Raw genomic sequence first — 14,567 nt, 5'->3', positions numbered from 1 at the left:
CCTTTAAGTGTGTGGGCTGGCTCAGGTTGAGCCCGCCACCCTGTACTCCTGACCTGGCTGGCTCCATTGAAGGGATAAGCATGTCCTAGTCACCTGTAATTTTCATGGAGTCGGACTAGCTTTTCAAAGAGTTTTGGTTCACGACACCTCATGAGCTATAACCTTCATGAGGGAACCTTCTGAAAGGCACATTCAAAAGTTCCTCCTCATACCCACCTCCATGCCTCCCACCCAGCCTCTATGTTCCCCCATGCCAATGTGTGCCCCTGTTTGGCCTATCATACCCCCATGCCAAGGTGTGCCCTCCAAACAACCCGTATCATCCCTTCAAGTCTCCATGCCAAGCTATGGCACTTCCATGCCCATTCATCCACTATATTCTCTGAAGGACCAATACACCCTACAATGATAGTAGGATGTATGAAGAAAGGTTCTTTTAAAAGTCATTCATTGATAACTTTCCACATTCTTCAACAGGTCAATAAAAATGTCAACCATCCAGACCCTAAAAGTATCAATAGCAGAAAATGCACGCACATGAAGTCCCATTAACTGGGGTAAATAAACATTGTGGAATTGGCAGCAGAGATCAGAGATCCAGAGCTGCCAATCAAGCAATGGTTTCTCTGGAACTCAGAGGTTTCATCAGGCAATGAATTTCCGGGCTCGCAGCCAAGTCTCATTATTTATTCTTGGCTGAGAGCTCAGACATCCATTAGAGTACTGAAACACCAGAGCCCCAAGAAAAACATTGCTTGATTGACAGCTTTGGCTCTATGACCTGGTCTGTAAATTGGCAGAAGTTGTATGGGTGACATTGGCTTGAGATGGCATGGATAGGGCATGGAAGGTATGGGGGGGGGGGGGGGGGGGGGGGGGTGAGGAGGGGGGAGAGGGCATTTCTGTTCCATTACCAACTGGGGCAAAATCCTATAAAACCAAGATGGGCTTTTTAAACTGCCTGCCTCCACACCCATCAGCCCATGTGGCTGCCTCTGAACTGTCGCCCTGGTCAGTTATCTGGCTCCAGTTCCCAACCACCACCACCCGCTCCCCCCATCCACCCCTCCCAATGAAAAAGCCGTCCTTGCAGGCACTACCTTCTGAGGTGGGTGGGCCGAGCCAGGGACTTTCCTGACTCCTGCTACCCGCCTCAAGGATGAAATTTCAGTCCAATGAGTTTACACTCTTTTATTTGAAGAGGAAAGTTTTAAGAGCAGCTTGTGCACTATTGTTTTTTTTAAAAAAGTGATGTGATGGTTTAAAATAACACGAGTTGCTCTCTATGATTTCCAGCATGGACTGCAAGTTCGGGAAAATATATTAAAGTAGTAGGTTTTTGAACCGGGGACGTTAAAATTAAAACAAAACCAGGCAATAATTAGGAAAATGGGTCTTAACAACTCATTAATTTCTGTGGCCCTATCTTCATTTAACACTCAACTCCGAACAGTCAGCGATGTGATACTGTGTGCATACCACTGTAAAGATGCTCAGCAGAGCAATGGTTAACGTGGAACTGGAGAATGGCACTGACCATATGGTATGGAGTATAGAGTCAAATGGTAATAGACTAAGACAGAACATTCAGGAAGCAATCCACCTGCATGGAAGCAGCACCATGCATGACAGTAACCTGGGATCTGTAAGGACTAACAATAAATGATTCACATTTAAGTATCCAAGTCTCAAGATCTCAACATCTAAAGGACCCATCTTACAACACTCAGTGCACAGAGATGTTCTTGACCAGTGGACTTGAAATTGAAGGCAAGTTGCAAACTTAACTATCTTCCATGAACATTATAAACTACTACCCGCTTCAAAAACCAAAGGACAAAAAGAAAATAAGAGATTTGCTGTGCAGTGGCTCATTGCATACGGAGTGTGGACATTTCCTGCCGAATGTTTACCAACCACACTTCAAAAAAGTTAGAAAATCTCGGATGACAACATGTCAGCAAAAACTCAATGTTTCAGAGAAACTTGGTAATGTGTGTTTGTGCAGAAAGCCACCCAGCAAACACATTTCCAGTTTAAGGCCATTTACAGTAAGAGGGTAGATGAAAGGCAGTTTTTGGTTTATTTGTGGCCGTCCAAATCCAATATTTACTGACTAATCAATTTTCTCTCAAAGCTGAACAAATATATTGTGTAGCCATGCCAGATTACCACGCATGGTTGGTGTTTGGACACTTCACTATTTATCACTGGGAGGCAACACTCTCAAAATGTGTGTGACTTTCAGTACTTACACAGTGGGTAATGCATCCTGGAGCCACCCAGTGCCCTCGGTTAGGAATGGAAATGGATATCTGTGCGTTTTAGAAATGCTACCGGGCTGGATTGAGACATTCGGTCCCCCTTAGAAAGAAGGGAACCTCTCAAAGTACATCATGTACAAAGAAATACTCGGGAATGGAAAGATTTTTGTAAGCAAAGGTGACAGTCATGTTACACAGGTAAAGAAGATGAACAGTTAATCCGATTAGGCTGAGGGAGGGCTTGATTGAAAGCTCATTCAAATGTTAAATAAAATGACTAGTCTGAAATTCAAGAGGAAATTTCACCTTTGGATAGCTAGTTGCAAGGCAGGGACTCATTTAGTTATACAAAAAAAAACAGTGATAGACCTGTAGTGTATTAAAAATAGAAGAGATACAAGACCAGTGGAAAAATTCATGCAATATCTAAAGGATGAGTGATTACACACAAACCACGCAATTTAGCATTAATTGAACGCACAAGTGCAAAAGAAAACCTCGAGCCAAACCAAGGCCTGTACCTGCACGGCATTAAGGACAGAACGAGAGAAGAAGGAAGTTGCTCAAGAGACATTTTCCTCAGGCCCGCAACACTAACATCTAAGTGGAAAATGAGCAATGAGAAGAGGGTTCAGAGAAGAGCAGGAAATAAATGTTTACATTTGCACAAATTCAGCAAATACAAGCAAATGGTCCAGCTTGCTGCTTGACCACTACAGTACAGACAGATGCTGCACAAGAGGGAAATCTCATCCGTGCACAATAACTGACCTTGGCAATATCAGGTTCACCAAAGGGACCCAAGAGAGAATAATGCTTCGTAAACGGCCTCGCGCCTGGACCACGCATGTTGTCCAGACATACGGTCACAGGCTAGAATAAATCTTCCCCCGGCCAAAGCAAACAGATGGGTCACTTACTTACCAATTGTTTGCCAAATAAGAATGCTCTCAGCTAAGCAAACATACCCATTTGGGTTACTCCACCCATCCAGGTGATGGAACAACAAATAACGTCGAATCTGCTTCTCAGCAGTCTCTTGCTGGATTGGTTAGAAACCGAGTCAACTGTCCACCTTCCTCACGAGGGAAGTGGCGCATATCATAGAATAGGATAACTTAAAAGAACAGAGAACTAAACTATGAGGGAGCAAATGAGAACAATTCAGCGCTGAGTAATTGAATACAAATCTATAAAAGTATAGCTGTATTCATGAAACTATAGTCGCCGTAAATGGTTTTAATATAATTTTTCCAGTTTACCCTCTTCATTGCAGAAATAATTCGCAGTGAAGACATGATAAAAATGACTGGAAACCATGTATCAGTTTTAATAAGTGGGCATGTGGGGTCATGAGTTGGACATCATGTGCTGGAATTGTTTTTCATTCACTGTTGTGTTTCCTATTTTTGACCATAATTGTGATGCTCTGCAACTCTTACTAGATAGAGTAGTATTTTTTTTAAAGTGCAGAAACCAGTTACCACATTAAAATTCATAAACTGCTTCTGTCCTGGGAAAATAATAAACATGGAACAAAGTGGATAAGACATTTTAACACAATCGGCAGTACTAAAAAAGAAACCTGTATTCAGTTAACGCAGTTAGGAATCAATTAAGTATATCGTACACAACAATTAACTGAGCATCACATTGAGGACCAGCCAAGCCAGAGAGAGAAGCAAAAGATATTCACAATACAAAGAGAAGTAGATATAGTCTATGATGGTTAAGGGCGACCAGTCTCAAGAACAAAGCCAAGAAATAGTAAAAAAAAGAATGGCTATTGCAATACGAGGAGGTTACTATGGCTGGAAACTGACTTGCTGCTGGCTTATTATGGGTCCACCAAGGTTAAATTCTGGTTTGGTATGTTGCAGAGAACTGGGATGAAAGAACTGTCATAGACAGAACAATGAGAAATAGGGGAAAAGTTGCAAACCCAGAACCTACAATTTACAACTGGTCATTGATTAACTTCAGCACGAGTGGCAATTGAGCTTTAATACAAGTTTGCTCTGGGCATGCCCTCAAATTGGGACAATGCAGAAGAGCAGATACCAAAGGAGAAACTTGTAGAAATTATTTTACTCCATGGAATGAAATCATTCAGGTTGGGGCAGTTGTTGGGGGGGCGGGGGGCAGGCGCAGAAGGTCTGCTGGATATAATCAACAATGGAACCAATAGAAGTCTGTAACCTAGACTTCCTTCTCCAGGCACCGCTGTGGAGGAACAATGAAAGAGGGACTGGAGGCTGAAAAGATGGCTAACCCAAGTACAGACCAAGCCTGGTTCTTTGAAACTCACCAGTCCAGCACCAAAATATTACTCACAGAAATTTCTCGGTGCAGTCTTTCAGGATGATTAACTAACTTTTAATCGCCACATTCAATGCCAACAGGAGCACGTGACTCAACACTTTATAATTCTCATCACAGAGGATTTTCCTGCAAACGGTCAAGTAGATTGGCTGCCTAATGGAGGCACCTAGAGTCACTTAAGTAACTGAACTGGGAATAACTTGGAAGAGAGAGCCCTACAATAGGGGTAAAATTGGAAGGATAACTGGTAAATAAATGGTAGGATCAAATACTTGGTGTGATGTTCAGGTCCAAAGTTCTCAGTGCTTCTTAAGCTGGTCAGCTGTATTTTAAGAAAATGGTTGCTACAGGAGCTGTACAAAAACTGGCAGATGAGGCAACAATGCTCAACATCACACCTACCAAGTCCATCACAAAATGATATTGAGGGAATGGATTAGAGTTATACCAAAGGAACCATGTCCTAGGTGTTAAAAGGATCCATGTCAGGTGCTGAAACCAAGGCACAGAGCTTTTCATTGTTGAGAGAGTTTATTGACTTTGTTCAGTCTCACAGCTCTCTTCCCACTAAATCCAGTGCCCCAGCTGTCTCTTATTTGTGTATTAAACTTAATTAAATAATGTTCTCACCTGTGTACCCTAACAACATAATTAGCACACCATCCAGGACAAAGCAGCCCGCTGCTCCTCCTTCCACAAATATTCAAACCCTCCATCACCGACGAACAGTGACAGATGTGTGTACCACCTACAAGATGCACTGCAGTAACTCACCAAGGTTCCTTAGACATCACCTTCCAAACCCATGACCACTACCACCCAGAAGGACAAGAGAAGCAGATACCTGGGAATCGCACAGCCTGGAGGTCCCCCTCCAAGTCACTCACCACCCTGACTTAGAAATATATCACCGCTCCTTCAGTCACTGGGGCAAAATTCTGGAACTCCCTCCCTAACAGCATAGTGGGTGTACCTACACCTGAAGGACAGTAGCGGTTCAAGAAGGCAACTCACCACCACCTTTTGAAGGGCAACGAGGGATGGGCAATAAATGCTGGACAAACCAGCGACGCCCACATCCCGTAAGTTAATTAAAAAAAATATATCATTAACACTAGGGTGACTGTGGAGGAGCTGGTGCAATTAATGAATGAGTGTGCTTAATCTCAAAACCAGCACCTCTTTAAAGTTATTTTATCAGCTGGACCACCATAAACCAGACTAAAGAAAAGGTGAAGGACAATATGGGATCTATGGAAAGAAGAGGAAGAAAATCTAAGTCAATGGGGAATTCTACAGGGGTGAGGTAGGTTTCTCACCTTCTGCGCGCCTGAGAACGCATGGTAGTAACATGAAACATAGGTCATTACGGCCTTTTCATCCGGCCTAAGCGTGCTTATAAGATCTGTGCAAGGAAGACAAGAAGAGATTAGGAAAGGAAAAGGTGAGCCAAGGTACAATCAGCGAAGAATCGTACTGTTCCGATCATGCAACACAGGAGATCATATCAAGAGTGGAAAGTTCAGCATGAGGGGAGAAACACAGACCAGCTGGAGAACAGAAAAAAAATAGTTAGCCAGAGAAGCAATTGCTGCAGGAAATATGGATTCCTCGGATACCTTTTGGGCTCCTGAAAATGCATGGTAGAAGCTAGAGACATAAGTCATGATTGCCTTTTCGTCCGGACGAGCTGTACCCACAATGTCTGTCAGGAAACACAGGAAAGGATTTATTTTTTTTCAAAAACAACTCAACATAATGTATTCATCTATTGAAAATCTTGAGGGAAAACATTTAGCAACAGTTGTATTGCACTGGATAGATGAGCGTAGCCCTCACATGACGGTGCAAAAATGCCTGGAGTGATTTCTGCATTCCAAAAATTGGAGATGACCCAAACTGCGTGAAATCCAGCTCTTAGACATCCGAGAATTTTAATTCTCCCAAGGCACATAACACAATTGCAGGTTAAGCTAAAAAAACACCACTGCTGGTGACCAATGGTATTTGTTTTAAACAGGTTACCGTATCGTCAATGTGGCCAGTGAAAAGAAATACAAGGCACATTAAAAACTAACAGAGAGGGATACAACATGGCCAATAAGATCATCAACCTGTGAACTGGCCAGGCCATCATGGCACAGTGGAACTTCATTTTTTCCAAAATAAGTGATCAGGAAATTAAGTATGGCCGGGGCTCAAAGTTATTGTTGATTACAGTAACTAAGGTGGTCTTGTGGTGTAATGGTAGTGTCCCTACCTCCTGATCAGGAGCTCCGGGTTCAGGCCTCACTTCAGGGTTTGATGGCCATGGATGGTGCCTTCAAGCAGGTTGATTAGATCCTTCCAATATGTCTGCTGGCAGGTGGCACGAGTGGAAGAGTTTCCTTTCCTTGCCGTATTGCAGAAGGCAATGGCAAACCACCAGTACTTTGCTAAGCATAATCATGGACCAATCCAATGAAAGTCCATGGTCACCAATTCCCTCTTGGGGTCTGGTACCAGAGCGAGGAGGACCATAATTGAAAAAGTCAACAAAACGCAAAAGAACTTATTACTTAATAATAATATTGGGTCGTACAGCGTAACACAAAAAAACATGAAAGATATGGGTGGGACAGTGGCACATTGGCTAGCACTGCTGACTCACAGCGCCAGCGACCTGGGCTAGATTCCAACCTCGGGTGACGTGTGGAGTTTGCACATTCTCCCTGTGTCTCCGTGGGTTTTGTCCGGGTGCTCCGGTTTCTTCCCACAGTCCAAAGATGTGCAGGTGAGATGGATTGGCCATGAAAAACTGTCTCTAGGTGGGGTTACGGGGAAAGGGTGGGGGATTGGGCCGAGGTGCCATGCTCTTTCAGAGGATCGGTGTAGACATGATGGGCCGAATGGCCTCCTTCTCCACTGTGGGGATTCTATGATTTAGAATCATAGAATTTACAATTTAAATTTCTACTCCATGTGAAGGATATAGCAGTGTGATGCCTCACCCAGGAAAAATAAACAGCATTCACAGCATCCTATAACAGAATCTTGATCACAAACAAGAGTAAACATCCCATTGTTTCCTTATAGTATCAGGTCATTACGGTTAAAAGTTGGAAGGCACTTTCCTGATTAGTATCAATGTCTGGCAATGGCTTCCAATAATTTAATCCCATAAGCAGGCATGGAGCAATTCAAGGCAGCAATCATATTGATTGTGAACAAAATGAAAGGCTCTGCAGATACCCAAGGCAATCGATGCTTTTGTCAAAAGGAAGTGCTGCCCCAGGGGGAGAATGCCTTTTTGCTAATTAGAATTAACATAATAATGAGAAAATATGATTTTACACGCCAGGTAGGTTAATAGGCAGGATCAGCTGCAATAAAACATATTCCTGCGCAGAAAATAGCAACTTATGTTTAACAAAGAGTTGTGTTTTAAAAGGTTTTGAAATAGATGTGGTGTTACACAATTGCTTTCAAACCAATGTGAAGAGAGTTCAGATGTGCATTAGGTAACATCAGTGATAGAAATGGAGTATCTGACTCCAGGTGGCACTGCCATTGTGTGGCATGTGATTGTTCAAGTAGGCAGTGTTACATGGCTTGACCATGGCACCAGACATGGTTCAAACTCCAACCCAAAGTATTTCAGAAGCACCCAGGCCATTGAACCACCAAGAAACTCAGCATGAAATCTTTTTGATGTTGAGCGAAACAGGTACTCCTAAGGAAACTCCAGAGCCCTTTACAGCACAGCACAATGCAAATTGCACTCAACAATGTAACTTGGGTCTATCAGCCTCACATTTCTCTCAATAGGCTCTGGTCAGGGATTTACATCTGAAGTCCCATGACTCTCGGAGATATCTGCGCTCAGCATCCCCGACTATGATCGTCCCCCATCAGTGGCCGCGCATTGAATTGGCTGAGCCATAAAGCTCTGGAAAACATTCCCTCCAGAGTTTTCCTCCTTTGAAACACCCCGTAAAAACCTACCTCTTTAACCAAGCTTTAGGTCACCTGACCTAATATCTCCTCATGTGGCTCGGTATCATACTGTTTTATAATTCTCCTGTGAAGCTCCAGGGGGTTGTTTATTTACTTTAAAACGTGCTTCGTAAAATGTAAGCTGTTATCACTGGTGTAGTTTAAGAGCACTCTCAAAGAGGAGAGCTGAGAAGTGGCACTACAAAAGATCACATACATTTTAGTGGGAAAAACAGCTTTGTTCTGAACGCACAGGATTATTTTAAGATTGTTTCCACATTGCACAGTTCATATAGCAGTTAATAGAATGCTTGGAGTTAGCTCAGGAAAGACAGGCGAGCAGACGTGAAGTGATACGGTTTTCCTGCTCAACATGACATTAAAGTACACATTTATTCAAATGTTAATGATCCAATTTAGATATTATCACAACATTTAGGATCTAACAATGGTAAATCCTACCTGCTGTACAAAGGGGAGAACTGTTCAAAATTCTCAGGGAATTACCCATCAGTCTTATCTGATTCCAGATCCATTTGTTCAGCCTTCTGGGCAAATTCCACTCAACTTTCCCGATTTAATCAGAAAACCTTTTTCTGTAGGTAGACTTCAATTTTGCCCTGCTCTCTTGACTTTGAAGCACCATTTTCTATTTCAAAAATGTTCTGGACTACTGCAGCTCCCAAGGTTTATTTTCAGAGGTACTAAATTTGGGAACAAGGAATTCTTTTATAATAAGAACAGAGAAAGTAGAGAGCGCTTGAGAGAAAGCAGAGAGCGGGCAAGCGAAAGCAAAGAGCGCACGAGAGGAAGAGCGCGTGCGAGAGAGAGAGAGAGCACGCGAAAGAGCACGCGCGAGAGCTGGAGGGCGCGGGAGATGGAGGGCGCGGGAGATGGAGGGCGCGGGAGATGGAGGGCGCGGGAGATGGAGGGCGCGAGAGATGGAGGGCGCGAAAGATGGAGGGCGCCAAAGATGGAGGGCGCGAGAGAGAGAGAGTGAGCATGAAAGAAAGAGCGCGAGAGAGATGGCTGCCAATTCCTCTTTGCTGAGCTGGGTGGCTGACATGCGCAGATACCCATCTCCCTGCTGATGGTTCTAAATCAGGCTATTCAGAAATCTCGATCAACAGCAACAACAACGTAGGTTTATATGATGCCTTTAATGTAACAACATTTCCCACAGTGCTTCACTGGAGCATTATAAAACAAAGTATGACATCGAGCCATGTAAGGGGATATTAGAATTATAGAATCCCTACAGTGCAGAAGGGGGCCATTTTGCCCATCGAGTCGACACCAGCCCTTGGAAAGAGCACCCTACTTAAGGCCATGCCTCCATCCTTTCCCCGTAACTCATCAACTCCACTAAGGAACAATTTAGCATGGCCAATCCACCTAACCTGCACATCTTTGGACTGTGAGAGGAAACCAGAGCACCCGGCGGAAACCCACGCACTTATGGGGAGAAAGTAAGATGACCAAAAGCTTGGTGAAAGAGGTTGGTTTTAAGGAGTGTCTTATAAGGAGGGTGAGTTCGAGAGCAGTAGGAAGGAATTCCAGAGTTTATTGTCCAGGCCACTAAAGACACAGCCAACAATGGTGCAGCTCTTGGTATATGCCTCTTCCTTAGGCACTCACCTCAAAGTCACAAGGAGCCCACTTTGAAAATATGAACAGCGAGTGCCAATAAAGTTGTAAATTTTCTCAACTGTTTCTCAAATTCTCAAACATTTCCCAAATTTTCTCACATCTTGAATGCCACCCACCCCTTTCCCCCCACCACCCAGGGACCAGACTCAGTCGTGACACTGTAGCCTCGAGTTCCTCAGTTGGACCATTCCTTCAAATGAAATTGAGCGTACTGGATTTGGACATTGCGAAGCGAGCAGTGTCTCTGAGCTTTGCAACACAAGGGATATTTGGCCCATTTTCTCAGTGAGTGCAGTGTAATCAGGATTCAGTTCCAAGAAGAATATGCGCTGTAGTCGTTTGGAGCCAATTAACTCCAGCCCTATTTATGCTGCAGATACAGCTGACTGGGAAAATATGCCATCTTCAGCAGTCTCTGACCTTTAAATTGAGCTCTGAAGTAAAACCTGAACTTCTGCATTCTGTATTTACATCAGCTCAGCTGCAAAGCAAATTCTGTTGCAGCTGCTTAAACATTTCTCAATGAGACAATAAATTGTAACACAGCATGTCCATTTCTGATTTTTGGTTAATGCAGCATGAAGTGATTGGTAGCACTAAAACGGCACACATTCTGTAAGAGTGACACCTGCAGCTCAGGCATGCTTCAAACACCTAAGACTGTAACATTTAGGTACTTGCAAAACTAATTTAAATGGTCTTCATTCAAAGGAATAGGTCTATCTTGTGATTATGACGGTTTAAGATGGTATAACAAAGTGCATGAAGATTTATTGTAACTCATTACATTAGAGGCCCCTCACCTTCAGCATCCAGCATTTTGGGAATGTCCAAGTATTTTTCTGCCACCTCAAAGGCTGTGTTCAAATTGGTGTAAGGGTCATCCTAACACAATTTTGGAAAAAAAGCAAAGATCAACAAGACATCAAGACTGACATGCTCTCCTCCCAATAGGTGATGTAACATTCTTATGTTAACAAAGGACAATGGCAAAAATGGCTCATGGAAGTGAAGTACTTCATGGAGCACGAGGGAAACACATTGAGAGAGGTTCCAAATCATAAACATTGCCGTCTTTCTACAACCTTTTCCGACTCAACAACTAACTGAAATGGCCCCAGATGTGAAATGATCATATGTGCCAATCAATCACATTTAATTCTGATCCTCAACAGTTGTTTTAGCTCTCTACATATTTCCTGATGGAAGCTTCTCTCTGTTAATGCTTTGCCATTTTGATTGATGCTTCCAGTAACCAATTGGGACAAAACTCAGAGTGGAAACAGAAAAGGGCAAGATTTAATACATGCTGCACTGGAGCCTGCCACTTGTGTTTGGATAATGCTTTGTATTACTTCTTGTCCACTTTTATTTACCAAGATCTATTGCATTTTTAATCCTCATCTGGGGTTATGGAATATTTGGTTGGTCCTGACCGCAACAATTTATGGTTGCCAATAGTGGGGTTGTTTGCTCAGTTGGGTGTGGTGTATTTGAATGTTGTGGGTTGATATTATCTCTGGGAGATTGAGATCATAGAATTTACAGTGCCGAAGGAGGCCATTCGGCCCATCGGGTCTGCACCGCCATCGAGATGGCGCAGAGTGGTGGGCTGGGGACATAATCTGTACAAATTGCTGTGGGCTCCTTTCCTTGCCCCTTATAAAACTGTCAACCAGGATAAAGACTGGTTCGCTATCGACACTGCTGGGCCATCTCCCCATATCTCTTGGATACAGGTTGGAATTTTTTTTTATCACGCCTCTTTTCAGACTGGGAGATTGGAATCAGTGCACACAGAGGATGAAGTACGCACAAATATGGAACAATAAATATTATGGATACATTATAAAGACAAATGATACCTTCACTGGCCTTTGCTTGTAAAACACAATCATCTCAAATTCAATCTCAGGACTGCATATAAGAATGTCACTCACACGAGACCCGCCATTATTCTGTTTCTATATCTCTCTCGTTAGACCGTTGTGGACTCTGTTATAGTACACCTTTAAGTGGGTGTGGTTATGTTTTCTGTATAATTACTAGAGAGGTTACGGTGCAGTGTATCATGTGATTCGGACATTAGTCACAGTTGGTTCTGAGGAAGCTACCAATGCAGAGATGCGAATAAGTTTTCAAACTGTGTAACACTGCTACCAACTCCTCAAATCCTTAATGAATGAACATAAATATGTTTGTGTTAACTGATCCCTTCTGCATGGCTGGTGCCTTGATGTTGGCCTACTGACTAAGCACAAGGAGAAGAAAAGGACAACAAACACTAGATGGTTTGGACCTAATATGCAGCCATCCTTCAAAAAGATATAAAACAAACTATATTTCCTGAACATGCAGGAAATATAGTTTGTTTTATATCTTTTTGAGTGGGCATCGTCAGGCCTGATGGCAGGAAGCAGTTTTGCAGCAGAATGCATCCTGAAGCAATTTTCTGCTCTCCCTCCACCAAACAGGCTAGGAAGGGGGCGGTTGGGCCTGGTAGAAAGCCTAGGTCCACTAGGCCAGGCATGTTTAATTGATCATCTTTCCTGGTGAATTCACATTCCCCAGCCCATGGATGGAAAGATATTAAGCAGCTGTAAAAAAAAGGGGAAACATTACCCAAGTCACCCATGGAAACTGAACAATACAGTCCAGAGAGAAAAGTTCTTTCCACCCACGTCAGATCATTCCCTTTGTCACAAACATTTTTCAGAGACATCATTTTCCACAAGGTTTGGCTGTATTGGTATTTATAGAGAATGAGCATGAATTTAGATTTTGAATATCCAACTATCCTAGTGTATTAATTTGCACAGCAAAGACATACATGAATGCAACAAAAAAAAAAAAAGGCCAGACCTTTCGCAGCTTTGCATAGTCAATAAGCTCTGGCCGGTGTCTATGGATAAGAGCACAGAATCCAAGGCCGTCCTTCCAACTAAAAAACAGAGAAGTGGGAAGAAAATGATACCGGCATTAACATTTTCTCATTTTAATTTCAGATTCCAGCTTCGCCTTGAAACTGAGTGCCATAATGCATTCATTAGATTTATGGTGTAATCAAATTTCTCATAGGAAGAAAAAAATAAACCAAACCCATGAATGTTGCGACAAGTCCCGATGGTAAAAAAGCAACAAATTTGGTGGCTAAGTACGTTTGTGCATTTCAGAAGCAGGCTGCCCAAGTAAAACCGCTTGGGATGACTGGACCACCAGGACTTTGACTTTCTCAATGTCCCTCAGCCAGTCATTATGATGGGGACTATGTAAAAGTGCACATGAGTAAGAGATGAGTGCGAGGCAAGGATTGCACCAGTGTTTCACTCTTGCGCTACAACTAATCAACTCTGAGGTTTTGCTTGTAACATTGAATTACCATCTTGCAATTCCTGACCATCTTGAAGGAGTACGTTTTTAAGACTGGGGGTTACCTGATGTGGAAGTTCTGAATGTTCACATTCTTATAGGGAGCTGTCTTGCGTTGACACCATAGTAGGAGCCCTTCTTTTGCAGACGTCTCTGTGAAAACCAGAGGTAAACTTTAAAACCAACAGGCTTAAAAGTTAGAGAGACAACATTTACCTGACGGTTCTGACAGTAGATCTCTAGTTGGTGATATAATTTCACAGGGCATTAAAGACACTACCTCAGGTTGAAAAGCCATTAAAGAAAACAGATGGAACTGTAGGTTTTATCACATGGTACAGCATACAAAATCCAAATGATGAGAATGAGTCAACCATATTTTTCATTGGGTTATGGGTATCTCTGGCAAGGTCACCATTTTTTGCCCATTCCTAATTGTCCATTTCAAAGGGCAGTTAAGAGCCACTATATTGCCATGGGTATGGAGTCACATGTTGGCCAGACCAGGTAAGGATCGCAGATTTTCTTCCCTAAAGAACATTTGTGAACCAGATAGGTTTTTACAACAATCGATTGTGGTTGTCATGGTCACCATCACTGAAGTTAGCTTTATATTCCAGATTTTATTAATTGAATTTAAATTCCATCACTAATGTCTGGGTTCAAAGAGGCCTGGATCTCTGGATTACTAGTCCAATTACTTTAGCAGCGTACAACTGGCTCCCCTAGTATTGGCGGAGTATGGGGCTCTATGCTTTAGGAAGTCACATTGAGACTTCTGAAACATCTGCTCGGAAGCTGCCTGAAATGAAGAAATATGTTTAATCAGAACACAGATTAAAGGGAGACATGAGAGAAATAGTCAAAATAATGAAAGGATGGGACAGAATAGAAAGAAGACCGTTTCCAACCGTGGAGGGATCTAGATGCACTTAGAAGCTACTCAATTAGGAGCACTCCAACATTTACATTGATGTTGTACTTTAA

The 14,567-nt window shown here is 42.8% G+C and overlaps 1 protein-coding gene across 6 annotated transcripts in view; it reads right to left on the bottom strand.

Annotated features, from left to right (window-relative positions):
- The window catches only part of actn1 (actinin, alpha 1), a 292,127-nt gene that overhangs the window by 95,899 nt on the left and 181,661 nt on the right, over positions 1-14,567 (bottom strand). For 3 of the 6 annotated variants that reach the window (XM_072485663.1, XM_072485693.1, XM_072485673.1), the window contains exons 5-8: positions 13,646-13,733; positions 13,074-13,152; positions 11,015-11,096; positions 6,206-6,291 (exon numbers count right to left, since the gene is read on the bottom strand). In XM_072485663.1, coding sequence (XP_072341764.1) covers positions 6,206-6,291; positions 11,015-11,096; positions 13,074-13,152; positions 13,646-13,733 — 335 coding nt within the window. Of the gene's footprint in view, positions 1-5,905; positions 5,992-6,205; positions 6,292-11,014; positions 11,097-13,073; positions 13,153-13,645; positions 13,734-14,567 lie in introns of all 6 variants that reach the window. The other 3 variants (XM_072485666.1, XM_072485703.1, XM_072485683.1) reach the window with 1 other exon arrangement.

This window comes from Scyliorhinus torazame, chromosome 2 (genome assembly GCF_047496885.1).
Source record: "Scyliorhinus torazame isolate Kashiwa2021f chromosome 2, sScyTor2.1, whole genome shotgun sequence".
NCBI classification, from domain to species: Eukaryota; Metazoa; Chordata; class Chondrichthyes; order Carcharhiniformes; family Scyliorhinidae; genus Scyliorhinus; species Scyliorhinus torazame.
Note: the sequence above shows the minus strand (reverse complement) of the source record. Positions and strands in the feature narration are given on the sequence as shown.